This window comes from Aplysia californica, unplaced genomic scaffold (assembly GCF_000002075.1).
Source record: "Aplysia californica isolate F4 #8 unplaced genomic scaffold, AplCal3.0 scaffold00006, whole genome shotgun sequence".
Lineage (NCBI taxonomy): Eukaryota > Metazoa > Mollusca > Gastropoda > Aplysiida > Aplysiidae > Aplysia > Aplysia californica.
In genome coordinates this window covers 2,015,996-2,038,670 of record NW_004797276.1, presented here as the reverse complement: position 1 = coordinate 2,038,670, position 22,675 = coordinate 2,015,996, and the positions used below count along the sequence as shown (strand labels likewise).

The 22,675-nt window shown below is 38.6% G+C and overlaps 2 protein-coding genes across 5 annotated transcripts in view; one reads left to right on the top strand and one right to left on the bottom strand.

The window, feature by feature from the left end:
• Positions 1–13,757, top strand: part of LOC101857375 (tRNA-dihydrouridine(47) synthase [NAD(P)(+)]-like) — a 22,517-nt gene extending 8,760 nt beyond the window's left edge. For 3 of the 4 annotated variants that reach the window (XM_005089449.3, XM_013080881.2, XM_013080887.2), the window contains exons 3-12: positions 1,642–2,569; positions 5,586–5,627; positions 6,134–6,286; positions 7,362–7,478; positions 7,917–8,096; positions 8,990–9,086; positions 9,477–9,555; positions 10,655–10,843; positions 12,149–12,277; positions 13,600–13,757. In XM_005089449.3, coding sequence (XP_005089506.1) covers positions 1,642–2,569; positions 5,586–5,627; positions 6,134–6,286; positions 7,362–7,478; positions 7,917–8,096; positions 8,990–9,086; positions 9,477–9,555; positions 10,655–10,843; positions 12,149–12,277; positions 13,600–13,672 — 1,987 coding nt within the window. In that variant the 3' untranslated portion in view covers positions 13,673–13,757. Of the gene's footprint in view, positions 1–1,641; positions 2,570–5,585; positions 5,628–6,133; positions 6,287–7,361; positions 7,479–7,916; positions 8,097–8,989; positions 9,087–9,476; positions 9,556–10,654; positions 10,844–12,126; positions 12,278–13,599 lie in introns of those variants that run through there. The other variant, XM_005089450.3, reaches the window with a different exon arrangement.
• A 2,801-nt stretch (positions 13,758–16,558) lies between these two features.
• The window catches only part of LOC101857157 (galactocerebrosidase), a 30,537-nt gene continuing 24,420 nt past the window's right edge, over positions 16,559–22,675 (bottom strand). The window contains exons 18-19 of the mRNA XM_005089448.1: positions 21,078–21,154; positions 16,559–17,919 (exon numbers count right to left, since the gene is read on the bottom strand). Of these exons, the coding sequence (XP_005089505.1) occupies positions 17,707–17,919; positions 21,078–21,154 (290 nt within the window). The 3' untranslated portion in view covers positions 16,559–17,706. The remainder of the gene's footprint in view (positions 17,920–21,077; positions 21,155–22,675) is intronic.

Sequence of the window (22,675 nt, the reverse complement as noted above, 5' to 3'; positions counted from 1 at the left end):
CTCTCTCTCTCGTATGTATGTATGTATGTATGTATGTATGCATGCATGCATGTATGTATGTATGTATGTACGTACGTATGTACGTACGTATGTATGTATGTATGTGTGAGTATGAGTGTGTATGTGTGTATGTGCGTACGTCATGTGCGTGTGTGCGTGCGTGCGTGCATGCGTGTATGTGGGCGTGTATGTCCAATTTATGTTAAACATCCAATATGCTGCTCCAATGTATGTAATTGCCTAACCATATGTTAAAATATGTGGATGTATGGGTCAAAGGCCTTTCAAATCAATAAATCATTTTGAATCTTTGAATCTCTCTCTCTCGCAAAGTGATGCGCATAAATCATAAACTTGCTCCCGGTCTATGTTGGTGTTTTGACGATTCAACCTATTTTCAAGGTTACAAGGCTGTTCATATTACTGATTCATCCATTTGTGAAAGTCAAGCCCTAGTAAATGCCGGTAAAATGCCTCACCAAGCTTTTTTCTTTCAAAATAAAATAACGTAATTGTAACTTTATGGGTTTTTTTTGTTAGCAAGTGTTTTATGAGCGCGCGGGACACATTAAACTTTTTCAGTTGGTAGGAAATTTTGAATTTTTCCCTGGTGGCGACCGAAGCCTACTCTTATCGATTTTTGACCACCAAGGGATCTTTGACGTGCGCAACTTGCTCACGGGCCCTCCGAGATTTTTCGCCCTTATCCGAGAAGGCTAGGTGTAGATCTTTCCTACCAGAAGATCAGGGTTGTGGCTGAAAGACTGCAGTAAGAAGGAGCCAAGGAGTAGCAAAGAAAGGCTGCAGAAAGAGTCCGGAGCCCTGGGGAGGGGAGGCAAAGGAGATGAGGGGTGGGGGCATGAAGTGGAGACGAAAGCAGACGACAGAACATTGCTAGAGAGCAGGAAAGGAGGTGAAAGGAGACCATTTTAGAGAAGAAAATTTTTTCGGTCCCTTCCCGGATTGGAAAGTGGGACCTTTGAATAAGAGGCGAACACCTTACCCTTTAGGCCACAAGAGCCCCCACTTTATAGTTGTTTTTTTTAAAAGAACTATCGTAAGCGCCATATTGTGTAGCGTTAGGAACTGTACTGCTACATACTTTGCCTTCACGTATTAACGTAAGTGACAAAAATGGTTATTTTTCGCTAAGCAAGCAAAGAAATTGATTTTCTGAAACAGTGACAGAAAATATGACATAAAGTCTATATACAAACCAAAAATCAATAAGATATTATGTTCCGTTCATTCACAACAAGATTTGAAAAATTGCGCAAAACTTTAAACCACTGTAGCTCGAAACCCCTTTTTTTTTTTGCCGCTTATGATAGTACATGATTCAGGCGACGATATATAATATATCTATATTTGCAATGCACTTGCTTTATGAACTTAGTTGCACAGATTTTCAGATACATGGTGTCTATTTTGTTTTCTCTGCGGACATTAAAAAGATTATGGGAAATTTGTGTGTAATGTGTTGATTTTTAAAAAAATTGAAAGTTATGCTTTTTGTGTTACACCTTGACATTGCAAGAGTTGAAGTCCTCTATAATATAAGATTGTGACTGAGAGGTAAACTGTTCTTTTAATCAACATATTACTACTGTTATTAACTTTTCATATGTCTTGATGTTCCAGATTTCTTTTATTAGATTACAAGCCCAAACTTCAAACCAAGTACCTGAGTGCTCAGGTCAAAGAACAGCTTGATCTGGACAACAAGAAGAAAGATGAACAAGGTCCAGACAAAGACGAGTCATCTGGGAAACGTTCGGCATCAGAGCTGGCTCCAGAAGGGCAGCCACCAAACAAAGTGGCAAAACTGAAAGGCAGGAACAAACAGCGGCCTGGAAATGACAGAGTAAAACAAAAGGACCGTCTCTGTCCAGCCATTAAGGATGAAAGAGAGTGTAGTTTTGGAGATAAATGTAAATTTAACCACAGTAAGGAAGATTTTATGGCCAACAAGCTGCCAGACCTTGAAGGACCCTGCTATAATTTTGAAAATTTTGGATTTTGCAAATACAGTCTCGCTTGTCGATTTGCAAAAAATCACACAACTGAAGATTTACAAAATGTTGTTGACGAAGAACTGCTTGAGAAGACAAAAAGTGAAAAACATTTAAATGTTTTGGAGTCGGATGTTAGGCAAAAACTGTGGAAAAAGAAGTATGATTTTAGCAAAGCAGATCAGATGGTGAAAAAGGTTCAGAGAGATTTCAGAGGGCAGGAAGAAGGGAGTGGAAAAAGCAATTTTGGGAAAGATGATATGAAAACAGTTGGACCAAAGTCGGGTCCCACAGGAGATTTGTGTGCAAGTACAGATAAAAAATCTATTTCAAACACTTGTGATAATAGAAATCCAGGAGACTGTTCAGGTGCAGAAGTTGTAAGTGTCAAGGAACAAAATGCTGAGAGTCCAGACAGCAGTAAGTTGGAGTCGAACAGGTTAGAAAGCCAAAAGCCTGCTTCTGTCACAACTACTGCTTCTGAATGTGAAAAGCGCACAGTTGGTCACATTACGGATGAAGAGTTGTTTCCCTTGAACAGTAGGGAGAAAGTAAAGGTAAGTAGACAGGGACTTTGTTTCTCTGAGAAAGTGTGATGTTTTCACAGGTTTCTTGTTCCTATATATTTATTTTTATTTCCCAGGTCTCTGCAACAATATTGTAATTTAGCATCACTGAGATTTGAATAGATAGAGGTAGTCTGTAGTTCTTTTTTTGAAACAAAAGGACATACAGTGAAACACTGATATATAGAACAACCCTGGGCAGTAAAAATAGTTCTTTATATCAGTAGTTCTTTATTTCAGTCAACACTCTCACACACAAACTTTTTCTCGCCTAGTCCTTTTCCGTCATAGTAATGGGAATAGCAGAGACCGAGCAATGTAAATGAGTCAATACAGCTTGTGGCGCTGTCTGTGACAACCAGTGCTTCATGCACCATAAGCGAAGAGAGCTGTTCTATTTATAGATTGGGACGGTAAACATAATCGCGTTAGGCCTGCTTATTGTTCTAATGTGGGTGAACGAAACCAAGTTGTTCGTAGTGTACTCTGAGGTTCCAAATAAAAAAACGGTGGGGGGGGGGCATATTTACCGGATATTAATAGTGCCGATAAATAATAGATGCAGTTCACATACATTTTGGGGGGTTGCGAAAGAGTACTAGTACTTCCTTTTTACTCATGCTTGTTGAGAGGAATATTATAATATAAATCAATTACAGACAGACATATATATATATATATATATATATATAATTAAAAAATTTGTTTCTGCAAGTTTTTATAAAAATCCAAGAGGTTGTGCTTGTTGTTGCATATCTTTTTGCTCTGACTTTCTGGAGGGGGGGGGTCAGGACTTAATAAGGTCTCTGGTGGAGGGGGGGGGGGGAATTTTGGAGCCTCAGAGTAAACCCCTCAATTTGACAGACTGTTTAGGAAGGACGTATGAAGGAGGAGAATATGAGAAAATTGGAAAAAGAAGAATAAAAAGGAATAAATACAGAAATAAAGAGAGAGAGAGAGAGAATAATAATAACAATGAGGACGAGAACAACATCAGGAGCAAGAGCAGCAGCAACATCATCAATATGGAGAAAGGGGGAGGGAGACAGTTGAGACAATATAATGATTATGAGCAGCAATAACAACAGTAAAATTCTAGACAAGTTTGACATACAGTGGAAACCTGAAACAGGGATGGTGGGACCAGAGAAAAGGTCCTGTTATATCAGATCCCTGTTGAATCAGAAATGCAAGGGAAGTAAGCATTTGTGGACTAATCCAGCTCTGTATTTATTTATGGGTAGTTTCCCTTGCCACAAGTACCCGCGAACACGAACAGCGGTTTTGGCCATGTGGCAGGCCTGCGCATGACACGTTACGCGTACATGCAGGTAGGCTTAGGACTAGATCAAAGTCTGCAGCACACCGCAGCCCTTTGTCGCTTAACCCACTGCATGTGCTTGCAGTGGCGTGGCTTGCGTGGGCTTGCTCCAACACTGCATTACTCCCTCTCTCTTACTTTTTACCCATTGTTAACAAACCTTTGTCCCTGCTATAACCGATTAGGCTCCCATGAGGCCCTGTTATTGCCGCTAACTTTTAATAGAGACGAAGAGTAGAAAAGAACGGGGATTTAAGAAATCCCTGTTATTACAGGGCCTGTTATATAATATGGTTTCCACTGTATCAAATACAAGTAGCGTCATAAATTATTCAACAACGACAAGGAAGAAGACGAAAAGAGAACGAGCGAGAGAAAAATGGAGAGAGAAAGAAAGAGCAAAAGAGATTTATATACAACTCACCATATATATTTCCTGATACAAGTGTACTGCTAGATCCAATTTGCTTTGTTTTACAAATGTTGAAATTTTCCAGCCTTTCTCTGCTTCTTTTGGTGAACTCGTGCAAAGCACTTCACTTTGTAATGAAGTCTGACATTTGTATACAAGAAAAAGTGCCAAAGAATGTAGATCTAGACTTGGAGATGAGCACTGAATTAGATCTAGATATATCTTGATCTAGAAATCTAGATATAAAAACATAGCATACATTGTTTTCTAGATCTTGACTGGGAGATGAACACTGAATTAGATCTAGATAGATCCAAACCAAAGAAACTATCTCCAGATATGAGGAAGCCTAGATCTAAAACCTAGACTTACAATAGATCCATCTATATCTAGATTCTAGATCTCCTATCTGGATCTACTTAAAACATAAGTTACAACACACACTTTCATTCATGATGAATACAAAGGTGTATGTTTTGAAACAAATTTTCACTGAAAAATACGCTATTTAAGCTTGATCTACTTATCCACCAATTAATTTACCTTTCAGGGTCTTTAAGAAAGCGAAAAAAAGCTAATTCAGGTCGTCTGTTTTTTTAATTAGTGCAGTTTATTGTGGCACACCACTTACAGTGTGTATTCTTAGAATCAGCCATGTTTGTTTGAGTTTACCGTCCCTGGTGCCACGCGGTTGGTCAGATTCGCGACCTAGCCCAAGCTGTACTGTCACAATTACGTTGTTCGGTCTCTGGGAATAGTAGACATGAAGGTACTTTTACAGTAACTTATTTTTTCCCAAGAGAAGGAAAAAAGGAAGTTATGAATGTTTGCTGCTTCTCTCTTTCTCCTACATTTATGACAAACTTTTGCATGTCCCCAAGAACATAAAACAGTTGGGCCCCCCCCCCCTTGTTGACTACGAAATAGTTTCTCTAGTTCTCCGCTCTTTGTTTTGCTTCTGCAAAAATAAGAAGGAAATAGACTTGTTGGGCAAGAAATTTGGTTCGTTACAGCCGTCAGTTGGTTATCATAGGTTCGCTGAATGCGTCAAAATATAAATGAAACTAAGATAAAAAAATGGGGCAAAGAAATGTGTTCTTTACTTCCATCAGTTCTTTACAAGAGAGTTCTTTATAGGTGTGCTCTACTGTTTATTGGAGAATTGGATATCTCACTTGTGACAAAACGTGTAAAATTTGTCCAATTTGTTGTTGTGTATGTGAATGACAATTTTGATTTTCTACTCTCCTCATCCAAATTTGTGTGCATTTCAGATTGATTTAAAGAACAAGCTGTACCTGGCTCCACTAACAACCGTAAGATTTTATGTTTGTGTACTGTCCCAAACTGTTTTAATTGTCGTCATTTACTTTTAATTTTAACCACCTTCCCCCACCCCAAATTTCATCTATTTAAAATCAGGTAGAAGACCTGAGCCTGCAGGCTGTAATAATAGTTATTAGTTATATTCACAAAGTCCTGCCACCAGGCTGTTAAGGCATCACGGCTTACAATTGTGCTCTTGAGAACTCCCGTTCTCACTTTTGCTTGGTCTCACTTTTGCTCTGTTAGTGGTTGGTGGGTGCTCTGGTGTGGTTTGCTTCTCCTTTCTTTTGAAACATCTATTGTCTTTATCTCCCCTCCTTCTTTTGTGTTTGTTACTCTCTTGTAATACCTCTAATCTTCGGCACTTTTATGACCTAACTGTGTTGCAAGTGCCGTAAAACTCTTACTACTGAAAATTTTTGCTCTTCCCTATGTTACATGTCTGTTTTTTGCTGTGAATGTACATGTTCATTGGGTTTGTTTTTGTCTTATTCAGGTGGGCAATTTGCCTTTCCGGCGAATTTGCAAAGGGCTTGGTGCAGAGGTCACTTGTGGGGAAATGGCACTAGCCACACAACTGCTGCAGGCTAAGCAGTCTGAATGGTCTCTGCTCAAGCGACATCCTTGTGAAGATATTTTTGGAATGCAGGTTTGCATGTTATAATTTTTTTGACCCTTGCTCTGGGTTTTCAAAATTTTGAAGAAATGAGTATTATTTTCTTTTATCTTAGTTTACAACCAGGGAATGAAACAAGGTAGGTAAAAGTGATAATTTTTTTTAGTGTATAGAAAAAAATAACCTGTAGAATATTACAGTGATCATTTGTAAAGATGAACATATGAAGTTTTCTAAAGGCATCAATGTCTTGGATTACTGTGGAGCAGAGGAAAAAGAAAATGCGAGACAACATTCAAGAGAACATTGTCTGACAAAGGAAGAGATTTAATTGGCAATCAATAGTCCTTCTCCTCCGTGCCAAATGGGACACTTCACATTTTTGGTTGCCAAATTAAAAAAAATATAGACAGCTAATTTTGTCCTGTTATGTTATAGTGCAGCCGATGCGTTCAACGCCGTACTAACAATAAATCCGCTTCCAAGTCCGTGCACACTAGACATAATCTGGTCCCATCAACTGGGTTTTGTGCAAGCTTCATGTTAGATTTTTTCTCCTACATTGCATACATCACATCTATCCTTCCAACACATACACCAAGAGGTTACTCATTTTTAACATCTCTCCGAAAGATGTCTGGGCCGACGTGACTCTTTACGTTTTCTTTGGTACTCTCTATAAAGGCCTCTGATGCTTTGAAAGTGATAGTTAAGATAGATTTTGCCTGTACTTAGTCTGTAGTAATGGGAAAGCAGTTTCGTCAAGTTTGTCAAAGAATGACTTATCACAAAATTGCTTGTCCTCTTCCGCTCTCCGGTAATATGACAATCGCGGAGCTCCCATCTCCAAGTCATGTAAACGGTCTTTGCAACAGTCACTAATAACCACTGTGTGAGGGTAGTTTTGTACAAACTCATTGTTTTGCATATAGGTAGAATGTATGAGCTTTGTAATAGCAAACATATATGTTAAGTTATTGTTTATCAATGTTTGGGGATAATTTTGATGCCAAAATATGAAGTTTGTATGGAGTATGGGAAGTTGCTTGTTGCTGTCTATTGAAACTAGTGTGACATGATGTGTCTGTTCATTCTTTGGTTCTCATAGATCTGTGGTGGCTACCCTGATACGATGACCCGCTGTGCTCAATTGCTGACGGAAACCTGCGACTTGGATTTTATTGACATCAACTGTGGTTGCCCCATTGAGCTCATCTTCAAAAAAGTGAGGGAAATGTTTCTGATTTGTACTTTTGCTGGCAACTATTTTTGTGAACATATGTAAAGCCAATTTCTCGGTTTCAATCCTTGTTTGTTTCGTATTTAAGAACTCAGATTGTGACATCTTTTTATTAGTTTCCTTTTCTTCAATTGTTCAGTTTCTCCTGTGAAATCTGGCTCTTGTTTTGGTTTGCCGAATTTGAATTATTTGTTACTTGCAGATTGTTATCTATTTGTGTTATTAAAATTATGTTGATAAATTCAAAGTTACTTAAATTCAATTTGGAGATCTGAGTGAATAATGTTGGATTGTTTGCTGTTAGAAATAAAGAATGGGGAAAAATGCATTTTGATATTGGTCTTGAAAGTTTGAATAATTATTTTTTGTCTTTACAGAAAAAATGTAGAATGTTAAATAATATGATGTTTCTATCTAATTCAGGGAAGTGGAAGTGCTTTGATGGGAAAGGCCACGAAGTTGGAGCAGATCTGTCGCAGTATGATGGGGGTGATGGGCAACACACCTTTGACAGTCAAGCTTCGTACCGGTGTCTTTGACAACAAGAACATAGCACACAACATCATACCCAGGCTGCGCGACGCAGGAGTGTCCCTTGTCACGGTAAGTTGGACACTTCGTGCTTTTGTTTTTATATTTTTTTAGGGGGGGCAAAACGTCTTTTTTTGTTAGTCCATTGTGTGTAGAGACATAAGGAATTTAATGATGGGTTTCATGAAAACATGACTCGATTTCAGTCAGGACAGAATGCAGATTCATGCAACTACTGTGTGTTAAACACTGAACAAATTGGTCCAGATGTGGTGGTTGAAGAAAATTGAAATTTAAAAAAATGTGAGCATTTAAAAAAGGACCAGATTTATCTTATAATACAATTTAAAGACAAAACTTATTTTTTTACTTCCACGAAATCATAGGGATCAGAGGGCTTTCATGGGTATGTCTGTTTGCTTTTCTGGTATTGTTTCTTTTGCATGCGATACATACCGGAAATCTTGACTTATGAAGAAAAGTTAAAGTTTACTTCTACACCCAGTCTTCTCGTTCTGTTGATAAAGTTTCCCCTCTTAATTCTGTCAGCAATATTGAACCATTTTTCCACTGGAAAAACAGCTATTAAGATTCTTGAGAGTTCAATAACTCACTGGTACAAGTACTTCGCATATTTTTGTTAGGTGTCTAGTTTTTTTCCTGTCTCGTCTCTTTTTGTTTTTGATTATGGTACCACAAGATCATGTTTATCTGCTCTCCGAGATATATTTAATGAATTGGCTCACTCTGGTCTATTTTCTAGCCTACACAAACCACTTGTCTCTTCTTCTGATCTTCTCTTTAATTGAAGGTGCCATTTTGTTTTGCTTGTGAGATTTTTTTGGACGTTCTATTCTATGTTGCAAGCTTATGGGCAAGCTTTTACTGTTCTTTTTATTTTCTTTCACATAGTAATAATGGGTTTTCATAAAAGTAAACAAATGTTGAATTGATTTTGGTTCCAGGTGCATGGTAGGTCAAGGGAGCAGAGGTATACCCGCCAAGCTGACTGGGACTACATCACTCAGTGTGCTACTGCTGGGGCTCCTATGCCCGTTTTTGGTATGATTGCTTTCTGAGCTTGATGTGACTTAAGTTATAGCAGTCAGTTAAAAGGCTCAGTTGTAGTGTGCTGTCAATCTGCATCTCTCAAGCTTTGTCTTTCCCTGTTGTTATGCATTAACATTTTTAAGTTCACCTTTATGAAAGGGAGGTCTGATTTTTTTTATTTCTTACTTTGATGGGGTTTTTTTCTTCTCTTTAAAGGAAAAATCACCAAATTAAGGTCAAATGAGATCATAAAATGATAATTAAGGCTTACTGATGTTTTATTTCTCGATTTTACGTGGAGCTCCAAAATATCTAGAATTTCAGTCCTGACATGTTCATTTCACACACAAGGGCGTGTTTTTAGAATGTCCTAATGGGCAATATTCTTCTGGTTTTTTTCAGGTAATGGAGATGTTTTGTCATTTGAGGATGCAAATCTTCACATGGAGACCCATGGCGTCAGTGGCATCATGATTGCAAGGTAAGCTTTTGGTTTGTGTCATTGATTCATTGCATAGGGTGAAAGATTGATTCAAAATGGCAGTAAATTGTTTGCTTGCAAGGTGAATCGAAAGCTGACAGAAAAAAAACCTTGATTTGTTTTATAGGATCGCATCCTTGAATAGTTATTTGTTTTATGAGTGTAAGAATAAAAGCCTTGATTTATTTGATTTTACTATGTTCACTGGCGTGTAATATCGCACTGAATAAACAAATACAGTCAAACCTGTGTAAGACGGCCACCCTTTGTCAAGGAGAAAAATGGCTGTGCAAGACAGGTGGCCGTCTTAGGCAGGACTGATCAAGATGAAGAAAACAAACGTTTCCCATCTGAGGTCCCAATCGAAAGTAGCAGCATTGTTGCTGTTTTTGTTGTTGTTGTTGGTGGTGGTTTGTGTTTTGTTTGTAATTTTTTTTCTGTTGCTGATTTTGAACAAGGGTAACAATAAAATGAAATGTTTCAGACGAGGAAGACCGAGTGCCATGTTAAAACAAACACATCTCACTTACGATTTGTGTATGAGTTCTGGGCGGGGCTTATGGTTTATGAGGGATCACACGCTTACCTCTCCAGCAGCTGAAAATTGGTAGCTATTGGTCAACAGTGGGAGGGGCCTTCGCAACATGATCGGTTTGAGGGACTACCTAACAGCAACGGCAGGTGATTGAATTATGACGGCTCGCCCACAACGCCAGGGGCCAATGCACAATTTATGACAAAACGTAATGGAGTCACTAAGGTGGGCGTCTAAGACAGGTGTTATTGTTTCGTGTGATAGGGGTTGTGTGTTAAAATATGGTGGCCGCGGCCGTGTTGGACAGGTGCCCGTTTTACACAGTTAAATTATATATAGAGAGAAAAAACACAAGGGGGGAAATGGAAAGTGGCCGTCAGGGCTGGTTCGACTGTATTAAAAAAACACACTAGTTTTATGTACATCTGTAACTGTAAGGCCATTCTTGGATTTTTTACACGTTTATGAAAGTTTCACAAAGATTTTCCTCACCTTCTGAGATGTCTTGTAAAGTCAAATGACTGTCATGATATTTAAACATATGTCCTGCCTCCAATCCCTCAGGGGGGCTTTGATCAAGCCGTGGATCTTCACAGAGATCAAGGAGCAGAGGCACTGGGACATCTCGTCCAGTGAGAGGTTTGACCTGCTCAAGACCTACACCAACTATGGCATGGAGCACTGGGGCTCTGACCACCAGGGGGTGGAGAACACCAGGCGGTTCCTCTTGGAGTGGCTCTCTTTTCTTCATAGGTATAAGACTCCGTTCTCCCATGCGTGAATCTGGTCACCCAAGTTTCTTTTTTTTTTTTTAAGTTTCATGAAAGTGATACTGAAGTGGAGCTAATTTACTGAGTGTTGTATGAAATATCCAGAAGTGACTTAAGTTAACCTTAGTCAGTACTCGCTATTACTAGTAAAATGTTTTAAAATGAGGGGTTGAGGTTTTAAGTGAATGTCAGTGAGTCTGATGAAGTTTATCATCATCATCATCAGCATCATCATCACCAATGCCTTTCACCCCTGGCAGGGTATAGGCCACATATTATAAGCTCCTTCCATTTATCTCTGTCCTGGGCCATCCTTCCAAGCTCGTTTCAAGTGAACTTCATCTCTCTCATGTCCTTTCCACACATCTCCATGTTTCCCTTGGCCTACCCCTGCCTCATGCTCCCTGTGGGTTCCACTGCAAAGACTGTCTTGTGATGTTCCGCTGGGCTTTCTTTAGGGATGAAGTTTATGCCAGTAATTTGATTGTTGATCATGTAAGATAACAGCCATAGAATTTTGTCTCTGTGCAAAATTATTTGCAAGTGGTTGGGGGAAGGGGGGGGACAAAGTGTGAGCTGGTGCCAGTAAATAAAATCAGGAAATTTCCCTCTTCTGTGATCTTTTTTAACTGAATGTTTACTTTGTATGCTGTTTTCTTTTGGGTTAGTTTATTTTCTCTTTGAGTGTGATGGGCTTTGGTTTTAATTAATCTGTCTTTTGTTTGTTAAAGTGTAGTCTTACAGGGGTGAGAAAAGAAAATATGCTGTAATTTTCTTGTTTCCTCTTTGCTTTAATAAAAAAAAAATTGCAGTTGATGGTTTACATACAACTTATAAAAGATCCAGAATTTTAACAAACATGATTTTGCAGGCTTGCAGATAACTTGCTTTGTGCAGTTTTCCTGTTAAAATTGTGCAAACCTTCACTGATTTGTCTTTTTGTATGTGCAAGATATGATAACATTTTCATATGTGGTTGAGCACATCCCCAGGACTGATTGCTTTGGGTTTTAAAAATGGTTTGTGTAGTCTGCAAGCCAAGATTCCCCCCGAAAAGCTTGTTCAGTGATGTTTATGAATGCGCTCTGTGCGTTAGTGCATGCGTGAAGCATATGCTTGCAGTGAATTGCAGCAGTGATTGAGTAAGTTAACATAAGCATAAGCCAAAATGTGTGTAGTCTCTTTCAGTTCTTCCTGGTTGGATATGCTCAACACAATTTAATAGCAAGTTTAGAATGTCTTGTTTATTTTTTATATCCTAAGTAGGGTGTAAATGTTTTGTGTGCAGATATATTCCTGTTGGAGTTCTAGAGCAGCTTCCACAACGCATCAATGAAAGACCTCCTTATTACGTTGGGCGGAATGACTTGGAGACTCTTATGGCCAGTGCTAACTGTGCAGACTGGATCAAGATAACGTGAGTTGTAGGGCTTTTTGCAGCCTTGAGTTTAGTCAGTGCTCTGGTTCACTAGGTTTCTTTAGCCTGCTTTATATAGTAAAATTATGCCGTGATTCTATTCCATCAATTACAAGGTACTGGACAAGGAGGACTAAAATCATTTACCATATTGCCATAGATCTTTTTTCTTGTTTTTGTTTTTTTATTTTTTATTTCCAAAGATGTCTGTTCTTAATGTTTCATGATAACAGACTAAACGGTTGGGGCTGTTTTTTACATTGCTGTCTAATGTATAATAAGGATCTCCTGATGCTCTGTAAATTTACGTAAGCTCTATTATTCATTTGTATTTTAAGAGCCGTTCAACAACTGCTGTTTTTCAAAGCAGGATTTAATGCATGGTTGGGGGCTTTGTCTTGATTTTTATTTATTTAGTTTAAATCTTAAAATGTGTGAGACTTGTGTTGAGGTAAATGAGTTTTCAAGAGTATTAAACATAGAGGGAAGTTGTTTAGTTAACTAGAATACAAGGCGTTGAATGGGAGACAGACTCAGTGTTTTGAATATGCACTATAAAACGCCGGGAACAGATTGCCTAAGAAGAAACTTTGTGATAATCATAGTCATGGAGACGACGGCCCAGCCACGTGGTTTTCCATGCGACCAACCCCGGCCATAATTTCATGGACGACATCAGAATCATAAATCTCTACATTCGGAGAAACATTTCTCTTGTTATTCATTGAACAAGTACGTTATAAGTTCTTCGAGCGCAGCTGATTAGGCTTACTTGGCTAATCTTAAATCCTATAGAGGCCTGTCTTGTGTTTTACAGCATTCACGCGTGTTGCACATCAGGCCTAGTTCAAACTAAACATTACATGCAGTCACCCAAACACCAGTCAGACACCTTCTCTCAAAGATGCATTTCCAGTGACCAATAAAAAAACCCATTTTAGCCCCCCCCTCCCCCAACATTTCATTGACCAGCCCTAGACCTATGTGCCTGTGGAAAGTTGGGTGTGAAACGCTGTCCATCACTCTTTGTTCGGCATGAGGGGCACTCTCACCAAATATGCGGTTTTTCTAGGCTTGTCTTATGCAAGCTGTGCAGATTGTAGTGAAAACTTCCCCTTGTCAAGCTTAACATGTCGGCATATTTCGCGGATCGGAGCGTGCGGTTAGAGGGAGTGACCGTGTGTTTGTACGTCTAAATTATATCGCAGAAAGCGTGCGTTTGAGGGGAGCGTGCTTTTGTATGCCGTGCATTTAGGCGGAGACTACTGTAAAGCATCGCAGTAGACTGGCACTGACATTTATTTTTGATTTTCTTTCCCCAGGGAAATGTTGCTTGGTCCTGTGCCTCCTACATTCAAGTTTCTGCCTAAACACAAAGCCAATGCTTACCAGTGACATCTCATAGGTGAAATATGAAGTCTGGATCTGTTGACTGTCCTTTCATATGTTACACATCATTGAATAAAACATAAAACTTTCATTTATGGAGTATGTCTTAGTTTATGTAAAAATGTTTAATTTTAATGGGACCCAAATTTCTACTATGTCAGTTTGTTTCTGGTAAATATTTTGAGGGGGCTCTCATGGCCTAGAGGTTAAGATGTTCGCCTCTCTTTCAATAGGTCGCAGGTTCAAATCCGGATAGCGAAGTAAATTTTTCTTCTCTAAATTGTCTCCTTTCACCTCCTTTCCTGTTCTCTAGCAATGTTCTGTCGTCTGCTTTCGTCTCCTCTCTCTACCCCCACCCCCCTCACCTCCTCTGGGCCCCTGACTCTTCTACAGCTTTTCTACTGATTCTCCTTGGCTCCTTCTTACTGCTGTCTTTCAGCCCCACCCCTGATCTTCTGGTAGGAAAGATCTACATCTAGCCTTCTCTGAAAAGGGCGAAAAATCTCAGAGGTCCTGTTTGCAAGTTGCGCTCATTAACGATCCCTTGATGGTCCAAAATTGATGAAAGTAGGCTTCAGCCGCCACTTGGGCAAAATTCAAAATTTCTTAGCAACTGAAAATGTTTATTGTGTTCCGCGCGCTCATATAACTCATTATGACCTTATGCAATTGAGAGCGCCGTAAAACGCATACCGAAAAAATTTTTTTTGAAGGTCCATGTGTCCCCAGTAGAGTATGTTGCAACTTTGCTTTAAAGAGTCATATTATGGGACGCCATTTTTGTGATGACTATTGTTAGAAATATATATTCTTCATGGAAATAAATTTAATGCCAGATTCTGAGCACACTATACAAATTGTAATAAATATATATCCTCCTTAAAAAATAAATCTAATGCCAGTTTTAAAAAGAGTGTCATTTAAAAAGAAAAAAGAAGAAAACTGTACTGCCACTGCTACTCAGAAGTCGCTCTGTAGGAATGACTTCAATGTAATGTCTAGATAACTCGATTATCTTATGGGCCTGATTGTGTCTATGCTCTAGAATAGCAAACCCCAGACATAGGGATAGCTATAAATCTTGTCTCATATACTGCTTGAGTAAGACCAATCCCCGCTTCTGGCTTATTCGCATCGATCTGTCCTCTACTCCATCAACATTAAGTGGCACTGTATAAAGATATCAAAGAAATTTTTGTTGTTGAACTTAAACAGCCCACCAGAGGCTATCAGTCTATTCAAATAATCAAAGGTCCTCCATCTGAACACTGAACTGAAGGAAAATATTTGGGGAAGGATGGGGAAATAATTTTTGTTTTTCAACTTGGATTTGAACCTAATACTTCCAACGTGCTGGATCAAGTAAATAACCCTCTGCCCCACTGCTGCCAGCATTGATACTTTTGATGAGGACATGATGGCTTCACATAAACCTTGTTATGCATACATAGAAGACATTTTGAAAACTGAGTCATAATGTCACACCATTTTATTTAGATTTCATTTGTCAGAACACTATTTAAGTACCTAAGTAAACCCCGCTAGTATTCTTCAAGAACCTTCACGATTTTGTTACAGCATGTAACACAGTATAAAATACACAGCTGACATGAGAACTGAGGTGTGTGAAAGTTGTTTTTGAACAGTAACAGCTGATGTGTATATCTTGTTACAATGGTAGAAGTGTAGCAATAGTCAGGTGGTCTCAAAAAACGATTTGGAAATCAGAATAAGTTTTACTTTGACCACATTAACTGTTGCTCTATTTAGATGAAAAGCACAAACTAAAAGTTATGTACGATGCACTAAGATAACAGAATTTTTATCCGACTCGGATACTTGATTGACAACTCAAAGGTTTAGAGTTCAAAATGCATAAAATTTATTAGATTCTCTCAAAGGCATAAAATAATAATAGGTGTTTTGAAATACAGTGGAAACCTGATATAACAGGGATGATGGGACCAGGGAAAAGGTCCTGTTATATCAGATCCCTGATAAATCAGAAATGCAAGGGAAGTAAGCATTTGTGGACTAATCCAGCGGTATTTATTTATGGGTAGTTTCCCTTACCACAAGTACGGTACCCTGCGCATGACACATTACGCGTGCGTGTAGCTAGGCTTAGGGCTAGGTCGAAGTCTGCAGCACTGCAGCCCTCTCTCGCTTCACACACTGCATGTGCTTGCAGTGGTGTGGCTTGCTCCATCCCTGCATTACTCTGTCTCTCTCTTACACATTGTTAACGAGCCTTTGTCCTTGCTATAACCGATTGGGCTCCGATGAGGCCCTGTTATTGCCGATAACTTTTTAATAGAGACAAAGAGTAGGAAAAAACGGGGATTAAAAAAATTCCTGTTGTTACTGGATCCCTGTTATTACTGGGCCCGTTATATATGGTTTCCACTGTAAAAAAAAATAATCTTTCATAAGCACTGTTTAACATTCTGAACACACAAGACAAACTTGCTTCTTTCAAGCTTTGAGCACTTCATTTTCATGCAAAACATTGCCCTGACCAAATAGCATTTGAAACAAACTTACATTGTGTTTAGTTTGAACAACAATGTCAATAAAAATAAGAACAAAATTTAAAATGTGTACTGAAATCAGTACTTAAAAGCTTACTACAATAGTATAATTGCTTGAGATCTTGAATGTGTACATATGTTAATGAATCATATTTGTATTTAAAATGCTATAATATGGACAGATTGCTAAGAAAGTCATTGTCTTTTATTATTTTCCAAAAGAAATATTGCAATCCATGAGCAAAACTGAGGGATGTTCACTCTTCACGTAACTCAAATCTCTATGAACACATTACATTCATATCTAGTAGTGAATTGAGAGAAGCTTTTTCCACATATGTCCATATATAGGGTAGGGAGGGGGGGGGTGTCAGGTCGGGAATAGAGATAGTGGACTGGTAAGGGAGCGACGTCCATCTGCTTTAGTGATAATTTATAATAATAATAATTCTCAGTGAATCATAGTCTGAAACAGAATCATACAAAACCAGTGTCTACTGTGGCACCTCTTCACGTTCTATACCAATACCAGTGCTAACACATAGATCTACTAATCCTTTTTTGGGCCTTTGATTTGAGGATTCAAATTTTAAAGAGAAAGAATCACCCCCTTTACTTTATTAATTATGTCTTTTCAGAGATGTGACCAATTATGCTCAATAATACAAAGCCTTTAAAACAGTGCTCAAAGAAAGAGAGACTGAATTTCAAACCTCCCAGGATCTAAAGCAGGAGTATTTCCTCTGCCTAGTGGATACCTTCATACAATGAGTTTTAGTAGAGGTTTTACGGCGCTCGCAACTGCATAAGGTCATATGAGCGCCAGTCATACAATGATTAACTGCGCATGATGAAGACTATGCTTTCTCAGCATTGACAGTTGAAAGTAAAAGAGGTTTCGTCACGGTGGGCATTCAGTGGTGGTATGAAAATGAGACTGAGGGAGAGTTAATACACCAATATTGGCAATATACCCTGCTGTAAAGAGGTGCACAGGTTTGGAGATAATGGCATCTACTTTTCATCTCAAAATGCACAAATCAGTTCCAAAAACTTGAGGTACAGTATTTTCAAAGTAAATTTTGTGAATAATGAAAAATCATTTGTTAAACATTTTAACATCTAAAGTTGTATTTTGGCTCCCATTCACCACATTCTCAAATCACGCATTTCTCCTCAGCATTTCTCATTTGAGTGTATTTTTTTTTGTAAACGGGTCAATAATGTAGCAGCATGAGCTGTGCTGCCTCCTCCTTCTTCAGCACTGTTGTTGAGTGCAAGACTTAGAACTTGGGAACAAATAAGAATTTTGTAAAAAAAATAAAATACTCTCTCTCTCTCTCTCTCTCTCTCTCTCTCTCTCTCTCTCTCTCTCTCTCTCTACCTTAAAATGAAGCAAAACACCCTCTCAGCTTATTGAGCTGCATGTCCATAAATGAAAGTAAAAGCTGTTGGTAAGGAAGTGCACTCTGTATGATATAAACCACAGGATGTGGTTACTGAAGCCCATTAGTGATGCTCTTTCTCAAAGTACAAAGACTTAGAGAGTAAATGCTTCGACATTATCTTGTGCCCTTCAGAAGGTCCAGTCAGCTGTAGGTTATCGAAATCTGCAAGTCCAAATGAGTCTGTGCCGATAGCAGCAAATCCACTAATGGGCACGACTGGGACAGTCATGTTGAACAGAATTTTATTATCAAAGCTTCCCTGAACGTTGCCATCCTGATGAGAGAAATAATCAAGCAAATGTTTGAGCACAGAGAGAAAAACAAGTTCAAAGACAAAAAATGAACTGAAGTTTGTTTTTAATTGACCCAGATGGAATATTTTTAAATATAAAATGTACTTTTTCTTATCCCCAGGCAATATGAAAAAGAAAGCAACATTTTGTGAGTGTAGATCTAGTCTGTTTTGAATGGCCTTTGGCTTTCATAAATAGATCTAGAGATCTAGTAAGACTTTGGTCAAATACTCATTTTACACATCATATCTCCATTTAGCAACTCATCAATAATTCCATTACTCCTAAATTGAGTAACTTTCACTCATGATTCTATCATGCTCCATACAGAACTCTAATTTGTGTGTGGACACATCCGGAATAAAATACAGTGTTTGATAATTACAAAAAAATTGACAAGCCTTGAGGAACATGCTGCTGGACTGATGAAAAGTGGCACAAAAAGAGGACCTGGGCAAATTTTGTTAGCAAATCATTCTATGCAGCTTCCTCCAAGTAACTGCATAAAATAATTCCTGACAAACTATCATACTAAACAAAATGTGCAAGACTATTTTTCTAACCTAAATGTTACATGAAAACTACGCACAATATATTATAACAACTGATGCTGATACAATGAGTAGACTACAGATGGCCAATATCTCGACATAAATATTTTTCAAAAAGGCCTAAAACTATTTGAACTTGCAGAAGTTGTGAATTTGATTCCCAGATCATCATCCACATTGCCTCTCTCACCCTAGATCAGGGTATAGACCATAAATAAACACTGTCTGCTTTTTCTTATCCTGGGTTTGCTTCTATACATTTATTCCATGTCTTTCCACTTTTCTGTATATCATTCTCTGAGACTTCACTCCAGACTCCACATTGCCTACCCCTTTACTGATTCTCAAATGGAAAAGATATTTCATTGAGTATTTTGCGTAGGCTACACTCGACACAGGCGATCCTTGAGGCCCGACCGACCTCAGTTGGACTGCACGGACTTCAAATAGGCTCAGGCCGAAATTAAAACAAATCCCCAGTCAGTGCGAGGACTGAACAAGGTGCATCTGAATTCTGTCCTCGCTTGAAATTTCCATGGGGTCAGTGTGCTGAGCAGGTGTTTTAATGAAAGAAAATGGCAACGTGGTCAAGAGACAATGTTTTGGACTTTTTGTATATAACAAAAACCATCAATGCCTTTGGAAAATGAAATGCAAAGAGTACAGTAACAGACAACTCAAGGACAAAGCATATGAGGAGTTTGTTAATTTTGTGAAAAACGTTGAAGCAAATTCCGAGGAGAACAGTGTCATTACAAAAATAAGGTAGTCTGAAGAATAATGCACCAATTCACAAAGAGATTCAAGTCAGTGAATCCCAGTTTGGCTCCAGATAAGGCATGGGCTCTACTGACGCTATTTTTGCATTAAGACAGTTGTGTGAGATATCCATTGCAAATGACAAAGACGTCAATGTCGTCTTTGTGGATCAAGAAAAGGCGTTTGACCGGGTAGATAGAAGTCAACTTTGGGAAGTCTTGGAGGAATATGGTGAAAGAGGACAATTGCAGGAGAACATCACTGCACTTTATTTACTTTATAAAAACAGCCTGTGTGCCAAGATCAACAGAAGGACTATCGGACTGGTTCCCCATCAGGTCTGGGGTGAGACAAGGGTGTGTTCTCTCTCCGCTTCTCTTCACCACTTATATAGCCTACTTATATGGATAAGATAATGAAAGCAGCAAATGACAATGTCACTGAACTGAACAAGCTTCTATTTGCTGATGACCAGAGTATTAAATACAGATGAAGAGGAATTACAAAAACACACCACAAAACTAAATGAGGAATGTAAACACCTGAACATGAAATCTCAAAAACAGAAGTTATGAAGGTCAGCAGAAACTCAGGGGTACTCAACATTTTTATTGATGGAACACAGCTCCAACAAGTAGAGGAATTTAAATATTTGGGAAGCATCTTCACACAAGATGGGCGTATGGACAAAGAAATAGAAACAAGAACTATGAAGGCCAATGCAGTGACTTACCAGCTAGCACCCCTGTTCAGTCACAAGAACATCCCAACCGAAGTAAAATCCCAGCTCATCAATAGCATCTTCATACCAACATTAACATACCAGTGCCAAACATAGTCTCTAAACATGGTACAAGAAAGAAATCAATGAATGCGAAATCAGGTGTCTCCGCAAAACCATCAACGTCACAAGAAGAGACCAGATAAAAAACGAAAGCGTACGTCTACAAACTAGAATACCACCAGTAATAAAATTCATAGAGCGTCAAAGAGTCAAATGGTTTGGACATCTAACCAGAATGCCCCAGAAACAACTAGCAAAAAACTGAAAAAACGCGGGAATCCAAAATTATGCAAATGTTGCAGAATTATGCGAAAAAACTCACATTCGCATAATCCGACGGGGACAGTTCAGATCAAGAGGAAGACCAAGAAAGACGCGGCTGGATAGGGTTAAAAAGGTCCTGAAACATATATCTATCACAGCTGCTACACACCTAGCACAGGACCGAAACTTACACCTCCCCTCGACATTCTAAGGATACCAGAGGAAGGAAAAAGTAAAAAGTAAGTACGTTGTAAGTCCCAAAGCAAGTTGATGTGTGGGTGTGTTTGAACCTTTACTCAAACCAGAGCCTCATTTACTTCTTTTTCAAATAAAGACCTATTGTTAGAACTAAGACTTTTAGCCTGGTTGGTCGCCATGATGGAAAGCATTGGGTTTGCACAGTCCTGGCCTGTGCTGAGTGTGTGCACTTGGCCCAGGTCGTCTCAACCAGCCTCGTAACAAAACTCAAGGATCACAGATCCCAAGGACGTTGTGTCGTGTGTGGCCAGCATTAGTCTTTCTGCTGGACTGTTGTATGCCACAGCCAGGGGAGGTAGTAATGGCCAGGAATAAAGCAGTCCTCTGAAATGGCCAGGATTATAGCACTCCTCCATAATGACCTTAATTGTATCAACAAGGGCATACAGTCATATTAAACCATTCTGACATCCATTTCAACTTCAACAGGTAGCTTCTCTGTCAAGATAACAAAATTGCTATGGTCTAACTATGTTTCTGATTGAGATACAAAGCACTGTACAGTATAACTTAATTAGTTTACCTGAACCAGCAGGCCCAGTCTGTGCCACTCTCCTGCCTCGAAAGCCAGATATCCCTCCTTGAGGGTTTTTGTCCGAGCTAAAAAAAAATAAAAAATTGAAACGAAGCTTTTTGTTGTCTAATATTTAAGAGGTAAAATCAACAAATATATTGGATAGCCATCTCCAGTTGGGGGTATGGCAACACTTAGATGTGTAACTTACCAAAAAACTTTATAAGAGTGAAGAAAACATGTATTTACTTATTTACTAATTTATTTATCTATATGTAAAACATTTTCCGGTTTGTTTACTCTAAGACTAACAGCTAATTTCAAAACCCAAAATGCAGGACAGTGTTTTGTAATTACTAAACACAAAAGTGCCAGATGATCGAACTGGGCAGAGTAAAAAAACAACAAAACAAGTTTATTGGAAACCTTGACAAAAACACTTTGTCCTCCTCTCTCCCTCATTTCCTACCACTATAAGCAAAAATCCATAATTTGTGTCTTTTTAGAAATGGAAGGCATGATTTTTCTGTAAAGCATGTACATATGTACAATGATGCCCCTTTGTACAAAAATGAGCGGAGATGACTAGTGAGAGATATTTCACTCGTCTGCTGGCCTCCTTCACACATGTTATTTGCGCGAGATTGGTGACCCAGTGCCTCGAAACTGTTTCACGACGTACATTTCATGGTCCATTTCTCTCAAAGTCACTTCCCCTTATTATTTCCTATAGTTAATACCGGGGACAGAGGGAGGAGCGAGGAGTCATCTAGATTAATACGTCGGAAGTTGTGGTATGTGATGAAGTTGATCAATAAATGCGTGCATAATTAATCAATTCATCAAATTTATGCTCCAGGGAAGGAAGAAGAAGAAGAACAAAAAAAGAACAAGAACAAAAACAAGAACAAGAAGAAAATGAAGAAGAAGTAGAAGAATAGAAAGAAAAGATTTAGCATATTGTGTGCACTAATGCAATGAGAAGCAGGCCAGGATAAGGAGAGGGGACGTGACCAACAGACAGGCCAATAATTATAGCCTACTGACCGAGAGGAAACATACAGTATTGATTGAAACTTTAACAGTAATAATAATAATAATAATAATAATAATAATAATAATACCTGTTTATCATCATTAATATTTATCATCATCATCACCCTTGTTATAACCACAAATGTATTAAATTGTCTTTATAACAATCACCATCATCATCACCAACATTTAACTTTATAAAGCCATTTTCAGGGAGGGACACTACCACAATCACCACCATCATCCACATCTTCATCATTACCTCATCATGAACCTGATGCTCCATCATCATAGCGATTACCAACATAAAGCCACAACCTTCTTTCGTCTAGTCTATTGTTTTATAATCATCGTCGTTAAAAATAGCGAGAGCAGGTTATGTAAAATTAAAATAGCCGATACTTAAGAACTATCTTGAACCATGTGGTTACAATGGCAAGTGATTTCTAATCAAACCATGCAACGCCAATCAAATTAATTCACCTTTCTGGATCTAGAGGGAAGGAAAAGAAGGCCAAATCAGGGCAGTTAATTTTGAAATTGGTACAATCAATAGCACTACACCACTTTGA